The 24481-nt window shown below is 60.8% G+C and overlaps 2 protein-coding genes and 2 non-coding genes across 14 annotated transcripts; all 4 read right to left on the bottom strand.

Annotated features, from left to right (window-relative positions):
• Positions 1-7: 7 nt before the first annotated feature.
• Positions 8-4830, bottom strand: FAM131A (family with sequence similarity 131 member A). Its single transcript, XM_072344268.1, is given in 7 exon segments — positions 8-1560; positions 1684-1812; positions 2302-2484; positions 2570-2663; positions 3095-3225; positions 4596-4628; positions 4631-4830. Coding segments are annotated over 7 exon segments (1086 nt in total). The 5' UTR covers positions 4698-4830; the 3' UTR covers positions 8-1111.
• Positions 4831-6155: 1325 nt separating this feature from the next.
• Positions 6156-24182, bottom strand: EIF4G1 (eukaryotic translation initiation factor 4 gamma 1). 11 transcript variants are annotated; one of them, XM_072344089.1, is made up of 35 exons: positions 24085-24182; positions 22923-22983; positions 21873-21981; positions 21676-21762; positions 21358-21390; positions 20467-20487; positions 19692-19865; positions 19304-19403; positions 17473-17585; positions 16495-16587; positions 16350-16416; positions 15076-15993; positions 13971-14059; positions 13584-13770; positions 13135-13268; positions 12760-12897; positions 12374-12547; positions 12082-12279; positions 11673-11819; positions 11347-11583; positions 11152-11256; positions 10621-10774; positions 10434-10534; positions 10247-10349; positions 10026-10128; positions 9106-9362; positions 8898-9013; positions 8577-8749; positions 8321-8446; positions 8156-8237; positions 7902-8000; positions 7675-7809; positions 7511-7592; positions 7301-7441; positions 6156-7176 (listed from the first exon to the last, which is right to left on the bottom strand). In XM_072344089.1, exons 3-35 carry the CDS (start codon positions 21945-21947, stop codon positions 6995-6997), a joined length of 4944 nt encoding a protein of 1647 aa, XP_072200190.1. In that variant the 5' UTR covers positions 21948-21981; positions 22923-22983; positions 24085-24182; the 3' UTR covers positions 6156-6994. The 11 variants fall into 11 exon arrangements, with proteins under 11 accessions (XP_072200190.1, XP_072200192.1, XP_072200193.1 ...); XM_072344091.1 differs by having other exon boundaries at positions 10026-10116; XM_072344092.1 differs by having other exon boundaries at positions 12760-12879.
• Positions 12637-12714, bottom strand: LOC140256485 (small nucleolar RNA SNORD66). Its single transcript, XR_011904752.1, has one exon. It is a non-coding gene; the product is annotated as a small nucleolar RNA SNORD66 (small nucleolar RNA).
• Positions 13850-13926, bottom strand: LOC140256484 (small nucleolar RNA SNORD66). The gene has a single exon (XR_011904751.1). It is a non-coding gene; the product is annotated as a small nucleolar RNA SNORD66 (small nucleolar RNA).
• Positions 24183-24481: the final 299 nt, after the last annotated feature.

The following is a 24481-nucleotide window of genomic DNA, read 5'->3' as shown; positions in this document are numbered from 1 at the left end:
CTGTGCAGCGCTCACACCACTGATTTTATTGGAGGGCAGGTGGGATGGAGGTAGGGGCAGGGGCACCCCGGCACGGGGCAGATCCCGGCACCCCATGGGGATGTACCCATGTGCACATACCCCCTCAGAGGTGCGTGCACACAAACACCCCTTTCTCCCCATTCCACTGTGGGTTTTGGGGCCAGAATCCCTGGGTCCTGCTCTGGGTGGCCAATGTCCCCATATGCGGTGGTGGCACAGGGGCCAGGGGGCAGGAAGCCCCTCACCATGGCAGCAGGCCCCCCTGGCAGCTTGGTCATGCAGAGGTGGGGGCCCCACTACAGGAACAGGGTGGCACAGGGCAGAGCTGGGGGCGTGTGGCAGCATGGGAGCAAAGGGCACAGGGTGGGGGTGCAGGGATGGGGGGAGGACAAGGGGTGGCATGCAGTGGGCAAGTGGCCCCACAAGAACACGTGCCATGCAGGAAGGGAGGGCAAGCGTCAATGAAAATTGGCATTCCTTCCCCCAAACAGTGTGCCCGGACAGCTGGGGGTCCTGTACTGGGGTGTCACCCCTCCAGATACAATGAGGGGGAGCAATCACCTCCATGTAGGCACTTGGTTCCCTGCTAGGGGTGAGCAACTTGGGGACAGGGACAGCAGTCATGGGACCTGTCACACACCCCAGGCTGGCCCACAGCAGATGTGGGGGCCCCCACCATGGGGCTGGTTTGGGGTACTCCCACAGGGGGGGTGTCATGCCCACCCCACTCCCACCCACAGCCTCCCCATGTCAGCCTCCACATGCGTACAAAAGCATAGAAACCTCCATCACCGCGGCACATCAGAACCCCCCGGCCCCCTCCTGAACCCCCTGTCCCAAGGCAGCAGTTCACAGTATAAAATTCATCGGGGAGCAAGGAGAAAAGCCTCTGTGCCCCAACTCCCACCCCCAGCCCTGGTCCAGAGTGGGGGCTTAGCCCAGAAAGGTTCAGCTGTGCCAACAGAGTGGGGGGCTCAGTGCCCAAAAAGGGATGGCAAGGGGATGCATGCGGACAGCCAGCCCCACAGCTTCGGGTCCCGTCAGTCCTGGAGGACACGGTGCTGGGGAGAGGCAGGGTCCCCGTGGGGCATCATGGCTCTTCAGCCTCATCGTCCTCCTCCTCCTCGTCCTCCTCCTCCTCTTCTTCCTCCAGTGACACCACCCCAGAGGAGGCCACGTCGGAGATTTTACGGCGGAGCGCGAAGTCCTTGCTCAGCACCACCTCGTCCTCGGCGGGTGAGAGGCAGGCCTCAGCATAGGGCATGGGGGACAGTGAGTCCTGGCAGCGGGGCCATACCAGACCCCGCAAGGCACTTTGGCTGCTCGGGGGGGGCAGCTCACCCCCCAGGGAGCCCAGCAGTTTGGCAGTGAGTTCAGAGGGGGACACCATCTCCAGGCTGCAGAGGCTGGAGCAGAGGGTTTCGGGGGACAGTGTGCGTGACGAGTCACTCTCAGGCTCACAGGAGCCGTGCCGTGCTCCCAGCTGGCACAGGTGGCCCCGCAGCAGGTCCCGCAGCAGCGCCGCGCCGGGATGACGCTCTGCAGGAACAGCGGTCAGCCCCACAGCCAGGAATCCCAATGACTGCTAACCCCATGGCGGCACCATGGGGAGTCCTGGCAGCAGGACACTGTCCCCAATCCACACATCCCCAGGGTGCTCACCGGCTGGCAGGGAGCTCTCCGAGGATGGCATGAAGTCCTCATCGTAGGACTCATCGTTGGAGTCATCCCCATCCACTGAGGACCAGGCACGCAGCTTGGCCTCAGCGATGGCAAACTGCTCCGCCACGCCTGGCACAGGACAGTGTGGTCACAGTGGGAAGTGGCACAGACCCCCACACAGCCAGCAGCGAACATTCGGGGGACACCAGCACAGCAGGGACAACATGCTTGGTGAGGGAACCTCATCCCAAGGGTTGGATGGATGGATGGATGGATGGATGGATGGATGGACAGACGGATGGATAGGGACATAAAAGTGGATGGCAGATGGATGGGAACATGAGGGTGGATGGATGGGGACATGGGGACACATGGTAGGAGATGTGGGGATAGATGGAGGGATGGACAGATGAAAGAATAGATGGGTGGGGACAAGAAGAATTATTGATGGATGAATGGGTGGGTGGGCACACGGGAGGGATAGTTGGATGGATGGGTGCATGGATGGAGGATGGATAGATGATAGATGAGCATGGGCATGGGGATGAATATATGAGTGGAGACATGGGAATGAATGGATGGATGGATGGATGGATGGAGACTCCACACAGTGCCCACCTGCAGCGAAGCGTGCCTCCTGCTCGCCCTCGCTCAGGTGGCAGTAGGAGTTAAAGGCGCTCTCCAGCGCAGTGGGCGGTTCCACGGGCTTGCACCAGCCCTTCCACTCAATGAGGTGTGCGACGCGGCCCTGTGCCATGGCCGTCGGCTTCGTCACATGCTCCTTCACCACCTGCGAGATGCCTGGGGCAACACCACATCAGTATCACAGGAACAGTGCAGGGACCCCACTGTCCTCCCTTGTGCCCCCATTTCCCAGGGTAGTTACCATGCAGCGAGGAGCGGGCCAGGGCAGCAATCTCCTGGATGGTCAGTGCACGCCGCGACTTGGGCAGCATCTCGACAGTGTCTTCAACATTGACCTGTGGGTGAGCAGGGGTGTCATGCTGTGCACGCACTAAGGCGTACCCACTCTTACCACTGTGGTGATCCTCACGTGCACTTGCACGGATGCACATAGAGCTGTTGTGCGTGCACGCTTGCATATATGCACACGTGCTCTGCTCTCTGCAGTTGGTGCAACTGAGCATGGCTCATACATACACATACACACGTGCAAGGCTGTTAGTGCGCCCGCTGCGCTGGGGCATCCCTTCCCAATCTCCGTGCCCACAGCCATGGGGAAGTGAAGCAGGATTTGGAGGCGCGCAACAACTCGTATTGCCATGGTAACGCGGCACCGTGGACTGATTTCTCCCAGGATACAGCCCAGCTCAGGGCTGACGTCAGAGCCGGCTGTGAGCCGGTTGTGGGGCCGGGCAGGGCAGGCAGCAGGGCCCCGGTGCGGCAGTACCTCGAGGAAGTCCTGGCTGTCGAAGGAGGCCTGGCGCAACAGGCAGGGCAATGGGGCCGGATGGGCGGCTCGCAGCGGGGACAGTGCTTTCACCTCCTTCCACTCCACGCACAGGGTCGTGTCCACGGCCACTGCAGGGAGAGCTCAGTGCCTCCATCTGCCCAGCTGAGGCTGGGTGCAACTCATTGCACAGAGCACCGGCGCTGCGGCACTGGGTGACTCACGGCCGGGCAGCTCTTCAGCCTGTGTCAGCGGCACCAGGCTGGCACCGGGAGTGGGAACACAGCCCGCCTTGGCCCGGGTTGTGGGAGCTCAGGATGCATGCGCCCAGGGTGGGAACAGTGCGGGAGGCAGCACTCGGCTGGGTGTCCCTGGGATGGGGCCAAGGCAGGTAGGATGCCCATGCGGTTGAGGTTGAGTTTAGGGCTTAGGGAGCTTGGGACAGGCTGTTCTGCTGGAGGCTGTGCTTCTGCACCAGCTCTACAGCTCTAAACAGGGGGGTACCCGCCCCCTCCAGCACTGACAGTCCCAGTGCCGGTGTTGGGGGGGGGGCTTCCCAAAGCACTGCAGCTCCTAAACAGGCAATGGACCTCCAGGGGCTCATTTCCTTGCTCTGATGTGTGTCGGGCTGATGTGAGGTGGCCGTGGGTTGGGATATGAGGGGCAAAGAGTGCACCTCGACCCCAGTCTGGCTCCAGGAGAAGCTGCTGATGGCATAATCCCCCTCCCCCCCCCATCAGCTATGGGCAAAGACACCCCTGGGTCACCCCCCAGCACAGCCACCTCCAGGACAGCCCCACCATTCCTGTACCAGCCCCAGTCTGGGGTCACCACTCAGCCCCACAACCACCCGTTGTCTCCACCTCTGTCAGCTTCCATAGCCCCCCAGTCCCCAAGTAAACCCCATCAACTCTCACAGCTTCCCACACCCCCGCAGGCCCCTCAGCAATACCCTAATCCCATAACCCTTGTCCAACCCCTGAACCCCCAGACAGCCTGTGGCTCCCCCATAGCTCCTGCACAGCCCCTCACCTACACATCACTCCTTATCTCTCCTCACTCCCTGAGCCCCGACTCCCCTCAAGCAACATCCCTAAGTCCTCTATGCCCCCTCAACCCACTATAGATTCCCAAGTCCTCCAGTACCCCCAGATTCTCCATATCCACCCCTATTTACCCCCATTTCTCTATAAATTCCCAAGCTCCCCAGCAATGCTGTGATCCCCGTACCCCCCCCCATATAACTCTCTGCACCCCCTTCCCAGGCCCTACATCCCCCACAACTCTTCACACCCCGCAACCACCCCACACACCACCCTCACCGCATCAGCCCCACCCCCAAAGCTTCCAGGATCCCCAAAAGCAGCCTCCCCCATAACCCACGCAACACCCCTCCCCCCCCCCCCTACCCCAAGTCTCCAAGACCCTATACATTTTCTATGCCCCCCTCGGCCCCAAACACGCCCCCCCCCGCAGCCCCATCCCGGCGACGCTCACCCACCGATGGTGGTTTTGGAGCCGATGCAGCCCATGCTCCCGGGGGGGGCCCCGGTGCGGGCACTACCGCCGGCTCCGCGCCGTCCGCATCGCCCCCCGACCGCATGGGCGGCCCCAGGCGGTGCCCGCAGTCCCCCCGGGACGGTGACACTGGGCCCGGAGCCCCAAACGGTGCTGTGAGCCGGGCCGGTACCGGGCACGTCCAGAGACGTCACTGCTGGGGGAGGAAGAGGAGGGAGAGAGGGGAGGCGGGGAGACGGGGAGGAAGAGGAGGAGAGGGAGGAGGAGGAAGGGAGGGAGAGGAAGACTGAGGAGAAGAGAGGAGCGGGGGGATGAAGGCAGATGGAGGATGGAGGATGGAGGAAGGCGGGGGCGGAGGAAGAGGATGAGGGGGAGGGAGGAAAACGAGGAGGAGGAGGAGGATGGGAGGAAGGCCGGGCACCGAGGAGAGCGCCGTGCCAGCACCGCGGACAGCGCCCGCCCCAAAGAGCGGCGCAGGTATCCCCCAGAGAGACACAGAGCAGGGGCCGTCTGGCATCACCACCCCATAGAACCAAGCTGGAGGCCGCACCCCAAACCTCGAGCAGCCCCGTCGCAGACAGAGGGCTGCCCACCCTTGAACCTACTGACAGCACTGTCGGGTGCCGCCCCAGCCCAGGGCTTGGGGCCTTCGGCCCTCGCAGGCTCATGGGCAGAGGGAGCCCTATGGTTATGGCTCCCAGGAGCCCTGCTCAGCCATTCCCTGCCAAATGCTTCCCAGCATTAAGTGCTGCCAGGGCTGCAGCTCAGCCAGATCAGCCTCTAATCTGGGGAACGGCCTCTGGTTAATTATTCTGGGCCCTCCAGGCTATGGCCAGGGTGACTCAGCAAGCAGCAGCTCAACACAGCCAACACCAGCCCCAGATAGGGCCAACACCACACCATAGGCCAACCTCACACCTCGACCCCAGCACACCCCACAGGGACCTACCTGCCGGAGCCATCATCCAGTCTTGCCTCCATATCTGCTGCAAGACTACAAAGGGTGCAGAGAGAAATTCCCCTAAGACAGAAGGCAGCACCCTAGCGTATCCCTTCCCCTCCAACCATAGAACTGCACCAAACGGATCTCCCAGCTCCTGCCACCTCCATGCCCACAGCAAGAGGGATACACGGTGCTTGGGGATGGGGAAATTCTCCCCAACACGTTGGCGCTGAGGCCCATTCCACCCTGGGCCACATGAATAGCGGGGTCTGGGGACATGGAGGAACATCCAACCCTGGAGAGCTGAGCACCACACACCCCCCTCCCAGCCCCAGGAGGGAGGTACCTACCGTCTGCCTTGGGATGGCCCTCCCTGGGGCACCCCCATGCCAGCCCAGGGGGCAAGAGACAAGGGACAGGGGACATAGGGCCAGGCGGCAACAGTGGAACACGGGGGCGTTATTTAGCAATGTTCTTTTTATTTCCAGTTTTAAGGTGAAAAGATGCCTTTAAATCTTCAATTAAATACTCCATAAAGAAAGAAAAAAAAAAGCAAAAAAAAAAAAAAAAAAAAGCAAAAAAAAAAAAAAATTATTTACAAATTCACGTGACCAGTTATTGAATCCTTGTTTTAATAATTACACGTGCGGCTCGTCACATCCGGTGCTCTATAAATACAGGGGACGCGGATGCGGGGCCGCCCCGTCGCTTTGCCCAATTGTGGCCTTAAACGTTTGGGGTGGGGAGGATGGGGACTCTGGGGGGAAGACGGGGACTTGGCCTGGCCCAGAGAGAAAGGGTCACACATTACCCCCCCACACCCCCCAGGCACCCTCCCCAGGTGTCGTAGCAGGAGCTGGGGGGAATGATTTATATTTAAAATAAAAAACCATAGGGAGGAGTCCAGGCAGTGACAGGGGAATAGAGAGAGGACAGGGGAGGGGGAGAAATCACACTCCTGTCCCCAACCCAAATTTAATAAGTTTATATATATATAATCTCTCTATATTTCAGCAAGGAGGCAGGAGAAGGAAGAGGAGAGGGGAGAGGAAGGGAAACATCCTCCCCATCTCGACCCCCTCCCCATGACAGAAGCCTGGCGGGCTCAGACCCCACTCCCGGTGACACAGAGTGCTGTGCTGGGAGGGGGGGACAGAAGGGGCCTGGAGCAGACCCACAGCGACAGCCGCCTCCATCAGCATCCATTTATTATCGTGACAAACTAGTACAGGCCTGGCCAACAGAAACGGGGCGGGGGGGAGGAGGGAGAGGAGAAATAAAAAGTGAGGGCGATGCTGCTGGGGGCACAACAGGTCCCTCGGCCCCGGCATGAGCAAGTCCAGGGGGCCAGGGCTGGGAGGGGATGGAGTCACACCCCAGGGTGCCCCATGCGCTCTCCCCCCTTCCTCCTCCTCCTCCTCCTCCTCACAGCTGTTCGTTCAGTTGTTGTCTGACTCGTCCTCTGCTTCCCGGAGCCAGGTGAAAAATGCTGTCACTGACTTCAGGGCCACCCCTTTGCCCTGCTGCTCGGCTGGGTCCTTGCTGGACTCCCACTTGTAGAAGGCCTCCTCCTTGATGACGTCCTCATCATAGAGAGCATCGAAGAACATCCGAAGCAGGTCTGTGTGGGACAGAAGGGAAAACCCTGCTACTCCCCAGCCAACAGACACCCTCTGTTAGCAAGGACACACCTGCCACCCCCCCCCAAACTCCCTACATCATCCATCCCTGTGTGTGACACTCACTTGGAGGCTGGTCCAACTTCACCACCAAAGCCTGCAAGGCGTAGAGTGCCTGAAGCTCCTTCTGCTCATCCCGCATGTACTTCTGCAGCAGCTTGGCCCGGTTGCGGATCACCAGGGCATCCACACGGTACGGGTTCTCAACTGCAGGAGAGTAGGTGTGAGAGGGGGCTGCAAGGGCTCACCAGGCCCCCGCCTCCCCCCAGTACTCACAGATGATGGCTGAATGGCACACAGATGTCATCAGGGCCCTGATAAATGTGTTGGATGAGACCTGCTGCTCACTTAGGTTGGCCTGAAGGAAGGAGAGAAGGGCTATGATGAGATGTGAACTGAGCAAGGAGGATGCCCTGCAGGCGTTCTGCCCTCACCCTCACCTCAATCCAGTCATATATTCTTTGGTTGTTCGAGTTCTCCTTCAGCAGTTTGTCCATTTGCTTGCACAGCTCCTCTGAGGTTAACTCCTTGCAGCTTGGCGTGTCCGAGTTGTCCCCCATCGTGTACTCCAATTTCTGGGAGACGCGAGAGAGACGAGCTGTTAGGTGCAATGCAGCGGAAAGCTGCTCCCAGCAGCAGGGTCTGGGAGCCACAGTCCAGCTCTCACCTGCTCTGTGACGAATTTGTTGATGTCCTGGTCCTCAGGCAGGAATTCCTTCCAGCTCAGGCCCCCATCTCGCCACAGCTTGCCCGCAGTCTTCTGGCTCTGCAAGAAAACCTCAAGTCAGCCCTCAGTGCCAGCTGCCCCAGTTCCCAGATACAGCACGGGGCAATGCCCACAGTCACTCTCTCTGTGCGCAAAAGGGTTCAGCCCCTTCCATGAGCCAACCCCTGGCAACTATGTGAGCACCATGCACTTACCATGCCCTTGCACAATAAGCCCAGCACCTCAACCAGCAGTGTGGTGGCCTTCCCAAGGGGCACCAGGGGCTTTGTTATCTCCCTGTGGGGCACAAGCAACATAGTTGTTACCACGTGCCCCCACCAGGACCCCACAGCAGCCCTGAAAAGGAGTAAAGCTCCCACCTGAATAGCTCCTCCATGGGGATGCCTTCCTCTTGCAGGATAGGTGTTATGAGCTCGGCGAGATACAGCCAGATGTGTGGGATATCAATCTCCATGTCTTCTGCAATCTCCAGGATCTCCCGCAGCCTGGAGGGCAGAGAAGGGGGCATTGGGATCCAGTAATTCCTGTGCCCTCAGCTGGGAGGAGCTTTTATGAGAGCTGAATTCAAAAGCAGGCCAAACAGTGCTTTGGGGACAAGCTGCCTCAGCCCCTCACCCTTTATAGTACTGCTCCTTGGAGAGCGTGCCAGCCTTCACCAGGTGGCACAGCAGGATCCCCATGTGCTCGCGGGAGATCGTGCTCCGCTCAAGCGTGGACTCGATGCCATTCCGCACAAAGACATAGAGCAAGGAGGGGCTGCCCAGCTCCTGCACACACTGCAGGGCCTCCTGCGGGGACAGAAGGGTCAGTGCCACTCCATAGCCAGCCCCTGCCCCTTGCTCCTCATCCTGGCACTGCCAGCAACCTGTCCAGCAGCAGTGCTGCCTGGAGAAGCAGATGACATCCTGTGGGTGCCCGGCCACCTCCTCTTCTCACCTTCATATCATTGATGTGCAGATATTCCTCTATGATCGCCTTAGATTTCTTCTCCAGCTCCTCCTCTGACAGCATGGGTTTGGGCGATGCCGCAGGAGGTGCTGGCTCTTGTTTAACTGAGAAGAGCAGAAGGATCAGGCGCTGCTTGGGACCAGCAGAGCCACAGCCCACAGCCAGATTTCAAGGACACCTCTCCTCCCCAACTCACTTGTCTCTCGGCTCCTGTCCCGTTCCTCTGACATACTAGCAGTCTTGCGCACAACCTCAGGGCCACTCTGCTTTTCCCGTTCTCTGCTCCTGTCCTCTGTCTCTTTGCTGAAGCTCCTCTTGGTGACAGCAGACCTGTTCCTCTCTCCCCGCTCACCCCGATCGGGACGCTCCAGACGGTCACTGCTCTTCTCTGAACGTGACTCCCGGTCCCCTCTGTCCCCAGCCTTTTCTGACCTGTCGCGGCTGGAGCTGCTCCTGGGTGGAAGGAGAAAGGACAGTGTGAAGAAGTCCATCGCCACGCTCCTCTGACCCCAAATTCTGCAGAGCTACGCAAGGCAACGCAGTCCCACTCCAATTCCCAGCCCTTTCCAGTTCCTCCTCTATTACTCTTTCCTCATGGGAAGAGACTCCCTGTTCCAAAGCAAGCCCCATTGCCATCCTTTGCTCTGACCTTCAGCAACGCTGAGGGCAGTCAGCCTCCACCCTCCCCACACCTCCCCTTGCTGCAGTAGGTTTATTTCTTCCCCTGACTGAACAAATTCAAGTGTCTGGGATCTTGCACTTCAGCTCCAGCTACCCCCAGTGGTCTTTGTAAGAAACCCCCAGGCCCACCCCTGGATTTCTATTCCTGGTAGCCCTAGACTGCACACAGCACCCAGATGTTGTCCTCCAAGTGCCAAGCTACAGCAGAAAGATCTGCCTTCCCATTTCTGGTGGCAACGGGGCTTGTGCAGCTCAGGACAGCGACTGCCTTTCCCGCAAGAATGCAGTGATCCCATACCAAGCCCATGCCCACAGACCCATCCTGCCACAGAGGATGACTCCAGCCTGGACATCAGATTCTATTTACCCACACGCCAACTGACCACTGCCCATTCTAGGTTATTTTCCCCAGCCCATCAGGTGCAGCACACTCACCTCTGCACCACGCGACGGGACTCTGAACTCTCAGCTGGGGTGGACTGCTGGAGTGCTGAGAAGCGATTCAAGGTGCTTGTGGCTGGTCGCCCTGAATCAGATGCTGGGCGTGAAAAGAGGGGAGCCTCAGAGTTCGGCATATCCCCAGTACAGGAACCACTGGGAGAAAGGGTTCCCATTCCCACTCAATGGCACCAACGAGCCGGCCCCACGCCACCTACCTGAATCTGCAGGCTTTGCGCCAGACCCTCCACTACTGCCTTTGCCCCAGCTCAGTCGCCCGCCTGGCGCAAAGAGCTGGTTGTTGGAGTCGATCAATCCAGGCTAAAGGCAGAGAACAGAGTCGGTTCTGAGCCCTGCACCAAGACCTGGGGCTAGGCAGCCCAACAACATTCTCCCCAGCCTCACCTTGGTGATTTTCGTTAGCCGGCTAGTGTCAATAGGCCGGTTGCCCTTGCTGATGGGCACGGTGTTCCAGCCGTCATCTGCAACCAGGCTGCTGCGTCCACCTGGTCACAAGGGGGCAGAAGTCGGGCACAGCCCCACCTCAAGCAGTGGCAGGATAACCTGTCTCTGGTGGCCCTAAGTCACTCACCGCTGATGGATGGTCCAGGAGGTCCTCTCCTTTTGTCTTTTGACATGAGCTGCTGCACTTTGATGTGCTCCCGATGCTCCTCCATCTCTGCCTCTTTGTGGATCTGGTCGATGGTTTTGGGGCCCTGATCTCCTCGCCGTGGCACCCAGCTATTCTGCAGAGGGCAGAGGAGCAGGGCAGGGGGTACTCAGACAGCTGGAGGATGGAGGCAGAGACATTCCCCCTTCCAATCTGTCCAGTCCCCAAGGCCCACCCACCTCAGCCACCACAGCTCCCTGTGTGCTGTGGCAGCTTTTGGCACAAAAGGGCTCCATTTCAGGAGCTCCCTGCATTAAACAGCCGCCAGTTACTATGTGCCCACTACTGCTGCCATGCTAACCAAGGGCTGGGAGCTAGCATGGTGTCTCTGGGGCTGGCCACAGCTTACATACCCACATCTCTGCTCTCAAGGACACACGGATTGCTGGCACTCAGAGGATAGGCCAACAGCTCCATGAAACAAAGCAGGGGATAGCAGGCCACAGGCCTTACCCTCCTGAGATCAATCACATCCTGCAGCATAAAACGGATTCGGGATGACGTCTTCTTCTCCTTGATGATTTTCTCCATCTGGTTGAAGTACTGGTCCATTCTGGGCTGTAGGGGCACAGAATCATGGTCACACTCCTCCTAAAAGCAGGGCAGGGCAAGATGGGGCAGCACAAGATGGGGCAGCACAAGGAGTACCTTGGCCTTCTCAAAGTCCAAGTCCTTGCCAATAGTTGTAAGCAGGCGGCAAAGGCACTCAAGAGACTCCTCATCGTGGTTTTTGAGCAGCTTCACCACGCAGTCATGCATGATGGCCTCTGTCAGCATCTTCAGTTTGAAGAGCTCTCCAATGAACTTGATGTTACCCAGGGACCGCCGTCGGGCCTTGTCCCGCGCCTCCTCCAGCTCATCCTTCATGCGTGCCTTCTCCTCGGGCTGCAAGGGTCACACCAGGGCAGGTCAGAGCCCTGAACCACCTGAGGGCTTGGTACCAGCCCCAAGCTGCAGCTTGCACCCCGACTCACAGCACTGGCATCATCCATTTCTTTCTGCCGCTTCTCAAAGATCTCATCATCATCCTTGTCCTTCTCAAACTCCTTCTGGCAGCGGTTGAGCAGCAGCTTGCGGAAGTTCACAGTCACTGTGGGCTTGTCTGTCGTGGGCACTTTGAGCTGTAGGTAGAGGTACAGCCCAGAGGAGTGTGAGTTGTGCCTCCCACAAAAGCCCCAACCCCTGGTTACTGCTTAAAGCAGAGAAAAAACATCTTACCTCTTTGAGATGCTGTGCTAAAATTCTGTGCTCAACCTGACAGCCACACACCCCATTTTTCCCTCTTACTAGAGGTAAATTGCCCACCCCACGCAGAGGCATCGGCACCTTGCAGAGCTCAGACAAAAGTCCTTAACAGATCCCAGGCCCCCAGCCCCTGCTCACCCCCATAAGGCAACGGCACATGTTAGCGTAGGCAACAGAGAAGTTTGGCTCCGAGATGGCTTTCTCGAAGACAAGGTCAATGACACCCTTGAGTCTCTCCTCCGTGTCGATGGACAACTCCATCACCTGCTTCATCAACTGCTGGAACATTTGGGGCGTCAGCTTGTTAAGGATGCTGCGGACGCGGCGAAGCAGTTCCTGTAAGGACAACAGGGTCAGCAATAGTCAGGTACACCTCCTTGCTCTCTTCAGTGGGTAGCAGCTGCATCACCCACCTGCTCCCAACTCCTACCTGTGTCTTGATGTTCTCAGGATCCTCCTCCTCAGAGGCACGCTTGCTGCTGGGTTTCCAGGCCTTCTCAGCCTTGTTCAGCTTGACATCCTCATTGAGGGACACAGTGGCAATGATTTTGCGGGGCTCCTTCCTCTGAGTCTGTTGTGAGCGGCGAGGACCCAACCCTGAGGGCTGACACAGGAAGACGGAACTCAACTCTTTGCTCCAGCCCTTTTGGTGGACAGGCCATGCCAGCCAGCTCCTGCGACATCCCCATCTGCCTGCTCAGATCCTCAGTTCCATCACTGACATCAGTGGCCCAGACACAGTGGCTCAAAAGCTTGATCATCACAGAGAAGCAAGGGGATTCAGCATGGCAAAAGGAGAAGCAGGCAGATACTCACCAGACCCCTGTTGCCCATGACAGGCCGTCCAAGGTTGGCAAAGGAGGGGGTGAAGTCAGGGCTGCAGTTCATGCCGCTGAGGCGGATAGGGTCGAGTGCCCGCAATGGGGTCTTGTTGGCCTGTGAAGGTACACAGGGCTGAGGATGCCCGGGGGGGCAGAGGAGGAATTGATCCATCCCCCAGCCTCAGCGCCGGGACAATGAACTGGAAATATGGCCCCAGAGAGCTCCCAATACTCCCCCCCCACGCTTTGCTCACATCACATGTGCTGCAGCAGGACCCAAAGCACAGCAGATGGGTCCCTGCCCAGCCCTGTCATGGTGCAGAGCAGAGGTACCCAACCCCCAAACCCCAATTTCCAGGACCGCACCAACCTTGTCCAGCACCACATCTGTGATCTGGGGCAGCCCCTCAGGTTTCTGCATGCTGGCAAAGATGAACTGGAAGCCCAGCAGGAACTCCCGGTCATACCGCTTTTTCTCCTCAGGATTCAATGGCTTCCACTGCTCTGCAATGGGAGAGAAAAAAGGGACTGTGATGCTGGGGAGCAGCAAGACAGGGCTGAGACAACCAGAGAGCTGCCCTGGCCTGGCACCCCACCAACACAACCCTGCTTGCTTAAGAGAGCCTGATGCCACTGGCTTCCTGCTCAAGACGCATGAGCCAGAGTCTCTGTCCACAACACTGTGCAAAGCCTACAAACAAGACAGGAGGAGCACACGATGCTTAGGACAGCTGGCCCATACCACCCAGAGCTTCCCCATCTCTGAAGCCAGAATCCGTGTTTCTCATCAGAGGCCTCACAGGCCCAGGCAGGGCTCACCTTCCTTGTAGCGGTACTTCTGGTCCCCAGCCTTGCCCTTCTCTGGGGCCAGCTTGTCCTCCTTCTCCTCCCACGTCTCCTCCGACTCCTCCTGGGGACGAGTGGGGGCTGCTTCTTCTGTTTCACGGGCAGGGGCAGAAGGGGGAGGCTTGTTTTCCACCTCTGAGGCACTGTCGCTGATCTGAGACTGCACCAGGGGAGGGATGGGAACAACAGTCACGCTGCGAGTCCAGCTCTACCATTCTGCCCTACACCAAGTGTCCTGCTCCCTCAGATCCTCTTTACCATCACAGAGCATCAGTGGCCCAGACACGATGGCACAAAGTAGAATTCATCACAAGAAGGGATGGAGTGCGAAGGGACCCTCAGGTGCTTTGGGACACTCACCTCTTTAAAGGCATCCAGCAAATCGCCTACTGCCTCCTTCTTGTTCAGATCCTTCATCCTTCGCTTCTTCTTTGGCACCGACACAGCAACTAGCAAAGAGGCAAGGATGTGAGGGCTGGGCACTGACGCAGCATCCACACGGCCCAGTGCCAGCTTTGGGGTCACTGGTGCGGCCCCAGTAGCACCAAGCAATGTGAAGATGGGGTCCCACTTCCCAGCACAGCCCACCCCAGCCATGGTACCCATGCACTGATGGCTCACACACGCAGTACCATGCAGAGACTCCGTACCTTTCCCTATCCACACCCCTGCTCATCTTGTGCTATAATGCAGCACCACATCCACACCCTTCCCTAGCCTCCGGGGCTCCCCATCCTCACAGCACTCCAGCTCCTGTGCAGGGTTGTGCACAAGGGTATCCCATCTCCCTTACAGACACATCACCATGCATATTTCTCCCATATACACTGCCCACGGGATGCACAATCCCCACCCAAGAAGCCCTATGTACTACCTCATAAAGACACGCACCCCAAAACCACACCTGCCCCATACTTTCCTATGGAAACCTGTACTTCTGCAACCCATACTTCTATGAACACACCCTATTTCCCCCACCCAACCCCAGGGTGTACAATCCTCCTTTAGATCCCTCATTTAACCCCATCTGTGTGGGGTGCCTCAAAAAACAAGAATATAGAACATCTTCCCCCCCACCACCATAATCCCAAGGCACCCCATTTTCCACTCAAGGGTGCCTTTATATTTTATAACCCTTGTAATTCCACAGTCTCTCAGAAGCACATCTCCATCCATCCACCTCATCCCCAGCACACACCCTCCCCCCACATCCCCAAAGTCTCAGAACAACATCAAATAATCCCGGCACATCCTCCTCATACCAGTGCTTAAGGCACCCTATATACACCCACATGTCCCAGTGTCCCAAAACCCTGTGAGCCAGGGCACTACCACACATCTCCTCACACTGAGCCATAGTCACACCACATCCCAGGGTGACGTGCCCCATCCCCCTGTTCTACACCTCCCCCAACTCTATACCAAGCACTTCACCCAAGTAGCCACCCCCCCCAGCACCCCAAACCTTGCACAGTCGCCTCCAAGGTCTGTGATGGGGCAGGGGCTGGACTTGAGCTCCGCTCCTGGGCATCAGCAGGGCCTTCACTCTCTTCCTCTTCCTCCTCCGCTGGGGGTGAGGTGGGTGTGCCAGGCTGCGCTGGCTCCTCCGGCTCTGAGATTGGGCTGATGTCCGACTCAGGCTGCTCCTCGCTCGGCTCCACTTTGCTGGAGCCCTCCATCCCGTTGGGCAAGGGCAGTTCTTCAGGCTGCACAATGGGGGAGTCCAGGGTGGGCGCTGAGACGGGCACCGGGGCAGGCTCCGAGACGGGTACGGGCACCGGCTGGCACACAGGTGCCTCAGGTTGAGGCTCAGGCACCTCCTCTAAAACCCCATTGGCCTCAGCAGCAGGCTCAGCAACAGGCTCAGGGCAGGGCTCTTCCTGGGGCGGCGGTGGGCTGGGAGAGGCGGGTTTGGCAGGTGCTTCGGGGACCAGTGGGACAACGAGCGGCGGTGATGGCGCAGCTGGCACCGGGGGCACAGCCGGCATGAGGGGGGCAACAGGCACCGATGGCACCTCGGGCAGGGTGGGCGCCTGCAAGGTGGGCTCCAGGAGAGGAACAGCAACCTCTTCCTCCTCCTCCGCTACCTCCTCCTCCACCACAGCCACCGTGTCCATGTCAGGTGGGGGCACGAGGGGTAACTCCCCTGCCCCTGGCACTGTAGTGATAGCGCTAAACGTCTGGTGCAGGTCGGGCGGCGCCTCGCCCAGCTCCACTTTAGTGTCCGCTTCCACGGGGGGCTCCATTGGCACCAGCGTCACAGCTGGCATCACCACAGGCTCCACCTCGGGGATGAGGGGAGGGGGAGGCGACGGGGACGCTGACTTGCTGGGCTCCAGGGAGACAGGCTTGCTCACCACCAGCGCAGGCTTTGGGCGGTCATCTGCAAGAAAGAAGGTGTTAGTGGGGGGCTCTGACCCCTGCCGTGCCCTCATCCCCCCCCAAGCCCCAGATCTCCATCAACAGTAGGGAAGGGACAGATGTGCCAACCCACATTAAGCGGACAAACGGGGAACAGGGATGATGGGGGTCCTCCAGTGCCCAGGGTACAGCCAGGCCAAGCAAAGACAGTCCCCATAAACTCTCCTGGAACCAACAGTGGAAACGCTGGTCTCCAGGTACACAGGGAACATGTCCATCCCCACAAGCCCCAAGTGATCTGTGGGGCTGGCATGAGGCCTGGCACCAGCTGTGCCAGGAAGCAGTGTGGCACAGCCAGCCCCCAGTGCGTGCACATACCTGGCCGGACAATGACTGCTACATGAGGGGTTTCTCCATTAGCCTGGGGTTCCAAACCACTTCCAGCCTAAGGAGACAAAGAGGGAGTTAAGCAGGACGCCATGCATCTCCCAGCACCCCAGCTGGGAAAATGGGGACCACTGACCTGGGGAGGGGTGGGTGTAGATGAGGTCCTTGCTCCGGACATTATTTCTTCAGTGATGTCTTTGCCACCTTGGTTGGGGTCTCGTATCCGAATCTGTGGGCCAGAGCAGAGAGAGGGGGACTGTCAGTAGAGTGGGGAACACAGCACCCAAGGGCCACCTGGCCAGTTATATGTCCCCTCTCTACAGAGCGCAGATCCTCACAGACAGGGTGCTATCCCACTGCCTGGCCAGAAGGAATGGTGCAGGGGAGGGTTTGTTTCAGATGCCATCAAGCAGCTAGAGCCAGCAGGGTGCTCCCAGCCATTCGAGGGCGTCACTACGCTCAGACCAGTGCCTGCCTCCATGGCTTGGTGGACCAAGGGCAGCACCACGCTGGTTAAGGGGTTGTAGGCATCCCACATCCCTACAGTCAGTGCACGTGAAGCACGAGCTGCAGGGCACCCTGGTGGGATGTGTGGGTCCAGTACAAAGAAGAGGCATGGCTATTGCTCTCACTCATCTGCAAAAAGAATCAGCTGACAGGTACCAACAAGAGCACAGCCTAAGCAGCACCAATGCCTCTCCATCAGTACTCCTGGAGAAATCCCCAGCCCAGCAGCACCCCCTGTCCCCCAGCCTGCAGTGCAATGCAGGCCCAGCAGCTGCTTGGCTCCTCACTATAAATAGGACCCACGTAAGGCCTCTGAACACCGGCATCTCCGGGAGCAGACAGCAGTTGGCAGCCGCGGCACACCCACCCCCCTGGAGCCATGACTCAGCACAATGCTGCCTGCTGGGACAGCCAAGGTCGTCAGCACCCACCGAGCCCCCCAACCCAGGTGCACAGCCTCACACCACCCCCAGCTGGTGTGCTGCATACCAAGCACAATAGGCAGCCAGGAAAGAGTCAGCACCAGCAGCGTGCCCCTTGCTAGGCGTAGCACCATCCCCATCTCCAGCACACATCTCCCCCACACCAAAGGTGCACATCTCCTTACCGTCTTGCGCTCTCGTTTTGGGGGGATCGATGGCTGCTGGCTCACAATGACCTGGGCAGTGGGGACCCCCGCTGGGAACTGCTGCACCCCCTGGGCCGGGTAATAAGCACCCGCTAGAGGAGAGGAGAGAGCGTGAGAGGCAGCAGATGTCCAGCGTGCACCCACTGAGTCCAGTCCTCCCACTCCCACAAATGCAGGGGACTGCCAGGAGCCGGGGGAGCCCACACCACGCCGCAGAGAACCCCAGTTGCATCTGGCCTGCATCACCCCAACCCACCTGACAGGCCTGACCAAATTCCTTCCCTATGACACGCGGCGTCCCTGCGCCGCCCCCACACCCAGCCGTGCCCACCGGCTCCAGGACACCGCCAGTCCCTCTGGGATGCTGAGCCATGCTTTGGGTGCAGGAGCCCTGGCTCCATGGGTTCTGCCTTCCTGCCAGCAACCTTATCTCTCCTGGGCCAGCAGCAGCCTAAGGGCGGCTCCACATAGCCCCATCCACGCCCTCCATTCATTCACACCCTTGGGCTCCCCACTCAGACCACTGTGAACTGAACTCATAGCACTGAATGATGCTGAGGGTTGGATGCAACACCGGGCCCTGAACCAGACCCCAAAAGGTGCTGTGTTCCTCCCCAAGCTATCCATGCGATGAGAGTCTTAGGTAGGACTAGCATCAGCCAAGGCTGCATCGTGCCTCAGACAGGGAGTGACTGCAACACCAGCACACGGAGGGACAGGGGCAGCCGTACCCTGGCCTCCTCCCAGCTCTAGCATTTCTCAGCCACACTGAACACAGAACTCACTCAGTGACACACTGACAGCCACTTTGCCCCCATTCTGGTGACCCACGCGTGACACAAAGCCAGCCTGCCTGCCCAGGGAAGCAGCATGGGGTTGGGGCCAGATGTTGGGGAAGCCATGAAGCCACAGAAGAGGACCCCAGTGATAGGCTGGGGGAACATCAGAAGGGCCTCAAATCCCTCTAGTAGCTAGGTGGATGGGGAAGGAGGAGACCCTAAGGCTACAGGCCAGGGGACAGAACCACCCAGCACACTCCAGGCACTATGGATCAGTGCAGCAATGGGCCGAGTGCTGGGACTGGGCCCAGATGGCCATGCTTGGGGCCACCTCCTCCCTCCGAGGGGCTGATGGGACAAAAGGGAGGGAGGACAAACACATACCTGGCTCAGGAGAAACCCCTCTCCGCCCCAGTTTGCTTTGCTGCCATACCGGGGACGGGACGGAGGCCTCAGCTCACATTTCTGAGTCTGCCAGGCCTCCCGGGAAGGACCAAGCCTAAATATAGTCACAGCCTGGGTGGCTGCATACAAGCCGGGGGAAGGAGGGGGGGCTGCTTTTACCACCACTCCCCAGCTCCGGGAGAGGGCAGGCGTGGAGCAGTCACTGCCCAGACTCTGCTCACCCAGGACATGCAGCTGGCTCGGGCAGGGGAGGCAGCACCAAACAACCACTCACCATCAGCTTGCAAGCCAAGGGGAAAAGGGGATAAAGTCTGCCCTGTCCCTCTGCCTGGGCAGTTAAACATTAATCTGTCTCGATTTGGAAAAGGAGGTGGGTGGACAGATGGAACACGATGCATGGCCTTCAGGAATGCACTGGGAGACACAGAGCCCCCCCACAATCCCAAAAGAGCGTGCGGTGGTGTCAGCAGTCACAGAATGCACCTCACAAAGCCCAGAGACGAGGAATTTGTGCTCAGCCCACCAACTTGCAGGGTTGCAGGGAGGCCAGAGTGAGAGGAGAAAAAGGGATGAAGCATCGTAGATGGAAGAGCAATGGCAAGCGGATTAATCCCCCAAGTCTGTACCGTAAGTCCCAAACTCTGTGGGGCTGGCTCCAGGGTAAAAACTAGGGGCACCAGGCTGAACCGGGTACTGCTGCGTTGGGACAACGTACGTTGAACGACCCTGAAATAGGGGAGAAGTTGGTTATAATCCCAGCAGGGCACAGGCAAATACCAAACCAGTGTGTGCCATTACGGCAGGGCACGAGGCACAAGACAAGCATCAAGTACCCAGGGTTAGCCCACAGAATCCCACGGATGTTGCCCCTCTGCAGAGCTGTGCAACACCCTGATGGAGTCAGGGACAGCTCAGAGAACCACAGTAACCCCCTCCACCCCCCAGAACAAACTTGGGCTCCAACCCTGGGCCCAACCCAGCCCCCTCCCACAGAGCCCGGGGCACAGCCCTCACCTGTCCGGGAATGTAATAGGCTCCTTGGGAAGGTGTGTAGGATATCTGGGAGGGTATCATCATCACCTGGGAAGCAGCTGGATACACATGGGCAGGAGGGCCAGGCCGGGCCGTCGTGTTGCTCTGCACGCGGGATGCGCTGGCAGGAGGCTGGGCCCTGTTCTGGTAGAAATGCTTTGGGAGAGACAGGAATGCAGTGAGGCCAGAGCACCAGCACCCCCCTGACAAAGCTCCAAGGCAACCGAGCCGGGCCCCCTCCCTAACCCAGGTGGAAGGTTCACAGCACCTACCACCCCAAAACTCATCCTAAGCACACAGAGCACCCCTGGGTGGAGATTTAAAGAGGGGAGCCCCCCCACTAGGATGCAGGTCCCACCCACACCCCCCCCCCCTTTCCAGGCACCCCCATATTGTCCCACGCACCTGCGGGGGGCCCACCTGGCTCCATCCGACCCAGCTCATGCCCAGCACAGCCCACTCCCAGCCCAACAGGGCCGGCAGCGCCCGAAGCCGGCCACGGCTGCACGCAGCTCATCGGCAGGTCCCAGCGTGCCTTGCAACGGGGGCCGGCACTCGCACTGAATGCTGGGACCTGCAGTCCCACTGTGCCATGCCGCGCCGGACACGGAGCCAGTGGAGCCAGCAGCCCCTGCAGCCCCTGCCTCCTGCCCGCTGCTTTGCTGGGTGGCAGCACCCCGGGGCTGGGGAACAGAGGCAAGGAGGTGTCTGCACGTCTGGTGTGCAGGGCAAGGCTGGAGCAAGGAGAAAGCATTACCTGGAGAGACCTGAATCCTCCCTGATAGCAAGTGCACGCATACAGAGGGAGAGGGGAAAGAGAGAGACAGGAGTTACCGCTGCCGCGCTGGGATGGGACAAGGGTATGGGTGGTGGGACGGGGGTGATAGTGCAAGCCTGGTGTTGTGGGATGGAGGAGCAGCAGCCAAGCTCCCAGCATGATGGCCACAGCCCAGATCCACCCATGCTGGGGGACGTGGGGAGCTGCCTGCCCCTCTGGAGGTCCCTATGGAGCAAGGGGGACCCATCACAGTGTGGGTGTCACTAGGTTTGTCCCCAGCTGTCCCTCGGAGCTGACTGAGGTGCTTTGCTCAAACTCCCAGGGGCAACAGCCACAGTGTTGCAGGCAGGACACAGGGGGACACATCCAGCTTGCAGGGCACAAGGCCTTGTCTCCTCCTGGGGCTGTCAGGTCCCAGCCCTACCATGGCTGCAGCCTCCCATAGCCTAAGGGACATGCTGGGTCCACTGCAGAAAGACACTATCGCTCCCAGGGCGCTGCATTAGTCAGGGACAGGCCAGCAGTGTGGCACAACTGCTGCCTCAGAAGACCCCCCCACACTCCACCCCACGGAAAGAAGGAAGAAAAGGATGAGGAGAAGGGCACAGGCAGAAGCAGAGGCCCGGGCCGGGACTAGCACAGGCAGAGCCACATGCACTAGACTTCATGCAAAGGCAGCCAAGGAACTTGGGGACATCGCAGTGAAACCCCTCCAGCTGATCCCACTGAGTAGATGAACCTCTTTCCTCCAGCCTGCTCCCCCCTAGGGCTCGGTGCAGCTCCCCACGTGCTCCCCAAGTGTTTCTGTGCAGCACCAGGTGCTGGGGCTGCCCCGGGCGCTCAGCATGCAGGGTAGGGACTGGTTAGTACCTGCTGGTGAATAGCACGAGGCCCTGCTGGAAACTGAGAGAGGAGAGAGCAAGGTTTGGAAAGGGGAGGAAGGAGAGAAGAGCGGTCACTCGGTGGGTGCCCTGCAGGAGCTGTTTGCCCTCACCCCAGAGCTGGGGAGAAGGGACACCACGATGGAGATCTGGGGCAGGTGCACGCCAGCCCCCTAGGGCAGGATCAGGCTCCTCATGCCCCCAACACTGCTGTGGCCAACCAGGAAGAGCATGGGCTGCTCAGTCAGGAGGCTGCAGATCTTAACCAGCTCCCCGAAACCTCCTCTTCCCATACCAAAGCCCTTACCTGTCGCGGCTGAGAAGGCGTATTCATTTGTGAGGTCGGTGTCGGGTTAAAAATCACAGGTGCCGTCTGACCAGGTGGGAACGCTGACTGCATAGAGGGAACCAGTGGGCACCACAGCCTCTAGAAGCCTCATCCCAAATCAGAGAGGCAGTTGGGCGCCTCCCACCCCAATAGCCATCGGAGGGGCCGTGTATTACCTGTGGAAGTCCGGGAGAAGGGGCAGGGTGCGGGGCTGTCGGGGCTCCTCCTGTGGGCTGTGGAGCTTTATTCATTTCATGTGGTTGTGCATAAGGATCCCCTCGCTATCTGCGGGCACAGGCATAAGCTGGATGGCATCGTATTCTCAGTGCCTATAGTAATCTCCTATCCTAAAACAGGGCAGCGCAGCCCCTCTGAGAAGCTCCAGGAGCTGGGGTGGAGTTGGACAGAGGCTGACGCCGGGGTGCCCTGTGGCTCCACCCCGGCTGACCTACTAAGCGCTTCCCCTGGCCGGCCAAACCTGTTCCTGCCGGTGGTGCCAGGAGCCCAGCTCATGCCGCAAACGCCTACCGGGGAGGGCAGGGAGCAGCTCCCACGTCCCCCCCATGCCACCACACCACCACCACCACTCCCGCCTTCAGGGACACAGCTGGGTCCCAGGAGGGACTTGGCACCCTGTTCCACGCTTCCTGCCCGAGTGCAAAGGGCACCCGGGCATGAGAGAGGAGGTGCCCCCCACGCTGCACCCTATGGAGGGGTCCCTGCGTCCCACGGCAGCGTTAGGGCAGGGGGGGGAGCCTCCCTGCCAGCAGGGCTGCCCCATGAGCAGTGCCTGTAACCCGACGCCTGGCTGCGTCAGCAATTGCGGCCCTGCCGGCCCCCCAGCCCCTTTGCTGGCCCCCCTGCCCTAGGGTGAGCACGGCACAGGCTATCCCCCTCACTCTCCTGTCACCCCCCCCCAGGCGTGGGGGTAGCAACCCTCAGAAAGACCCCCAGCACTAAATACAGCCACCAGCCCTGATACCATCCATGTGCTTGGATGGGGCCCGATCAGGACGCTGACAGCCCTGGTTAATGAGGGGGGGGCTAAAAGGGCTTTAAGGTTCATCAGGGACAGCAGCTCTTTGGGACACCCAAGCCACCGGGCCCACAAAGACACCCCGGGCTCCCCGCCACCACCACACGCCTGGGCCCAGAGGGAGGGACACCACAACGCGGCCCCCGAGTGCCTGCACAGCGCCCCATACTGCACAGCGCCCCATACTCACCCCCCCGCGGGAAAAACCTGGGCCGACTGAGCGGGCCTGCAGAGACCTTTCATCCGACTGACTGGGACGGCAGGAGGGGAGAGAGGGGAAAAGAGACACAGTCAGCCCGAGGTGCCGCAAGAGGCCGGATCCGGCCGCGGGACCTGCTGCCGGGCTCCCAGACCCGCTCGGGCCCAGGGCTGCCCCGCCGCCAACCCCGGCACGGCGCTGAGCCGAGGGGGCCGCTCGGTGCCCCCCAGCGCCACAGAGGCGGGATCAGGCCGCACTGCAGGCGGCGGAGGCCCGGCCCTACAGGCCCGAAGCGCCACCCGAAGGGATCCCGGGCCCGCGGCTCACGGGGGCGGCGCAGGCCCCGCGGAGCCCCTTCTGCTGTCGCCTACCGGGTCCGGCCACCTCCGGCCTTCCCCCCCCCCCCCGCGTCCGTGCGGCCGCCCGCGTCCCGCCGTGCCCTCCTCCCCCGCCGCGGGGCGATGACGGGGCCGTTCCCCCGGGCCGGGTCGAGCCGCCGCGGCGTCTGCCGGGCCTCGGCACCGCCGCCTGACGCGGCCCCGGACCGGCCCGACCGGCTGCGGGCGGGGGGCAGAGCGGGGCGGCGGTGAGTCACCCCGGGGCGGAGGAGGGGGAGGGAGGGGGGAGAAAAGGCCGGTGGGACCGGCTCCATCTTGGCGGCCCCGGGAGGAGGAAGGAGCGGAGCGGGGCACGGCGCAGGGCCCAGGGCGGCACCCGGCGCTTCGCTCCCCCCCGCGGCGGCGCGGCCTCTGCCAAGGACACGTGTCACTGCCGCCCGCCGCCATGGCCCCGCGGCCCTACACCGGGCCCGGGCGGGGCGCTGGGGCGCGCCACGTGCGGCGGCGGCGGCGGGGCCCGGCGGCGGAGCACGTGCGCGGCGGCGGCACGTGGGGAAGGAACGGCGCTCGGCGCGGCTCCGCCGGAGCGCGGGTGCTCGGCGACGGCGCGGCAAGCGGATAACGGTGGAAAGACCGGCGGCGCCCACGTGGTAGCGGCGGTGGGAGTAGCGGCGGCGGCGCCGCGGCGGGGCCCGGCCGAGCACCGCGAGATCCCGGACTTCGCCCCGCCGCCGCCGCCCCGGGTCCGGTGCCCCCCCCCCTTACCCGGCTCGCCCCCCCCCGCGGCGCGCGCCCGCCCCGCCCCCGCCCGTTACCTTCAGTCTCCTTCAGCGCGCGCGGCCCGACGCAGCCGCAGCGCAGCGCAGCACGACCATTTCCGGAGCCGCGCCGCGCGCAGGGGCGGGGCCGGGCGCGCCGCCGGGGGGAGGGGCGGGAGGGGCGGGGCGACGTCCGGTGCGCACGAAGCCGCCTCGGGGGCCGCCCGCGGCACGTGACGCTGACGGAGCGCCGCCCCCTCGCCCGCGTCACGTGAGCGGAGGGACGGGCGGGGCGGAGCCGGGCCGAGGACGGACGTTCTGCGCGGAGCCACGACCCCTGCGGCACCGCGTGACACCGCCGGCACCTCGGAGCGCTGAGCGGGCCGGGAGCGGCGCCTGGGGTGCTGCTCTGGGTGCTGCTGCTGCTGTGTGTGCTGCTGTGTGTGTGTGCTGC

The sequence above is a fragment of the Excalfactoria chinensis genome, chromosome 9 (assembly GCF_039878825.1).
Source record: "Excalfactoria chinensis isolate bCotChi1 chromosome 9, bCotChi1.hap2, whole genome shotgun sequence".
Taxonomy (NCBI): domain Eukaryota; kingdom Metazoa; phylum Chordata; class Aves; order Galliformes; family Phasianidae; genus Excalfactoria; species Excalfactoria chinensis.
Note: the sequence above shows the minus strand (reverse complement) of the source record. Positions and strands in the feature narration are given on the sequence as shown.

Coding starts and splice junctions, on each gene's coding strand:
- EIF4G1 (XM_072344089.1), bottom strand. CDS start 21,947: ATGAATAAAGCTCCACAGCCCACAGGAGGAGCCCCGACAGCCCCGCAC. Junction 10,775..11,151: donor ATGTGATTGATCTCAGGAGG/GTAAGGCCTGTG, acceptor TGCCCTCTGCAG/AATAGCTGGGTGCCACGGCG. Junction 8,238..8,320: donor CCCATGGAGGAGCTATTCAG/GTGGGAGCTTTA, acceptor TGTGCCCCACAG/GGAGATAACAAAGCCCCTGG.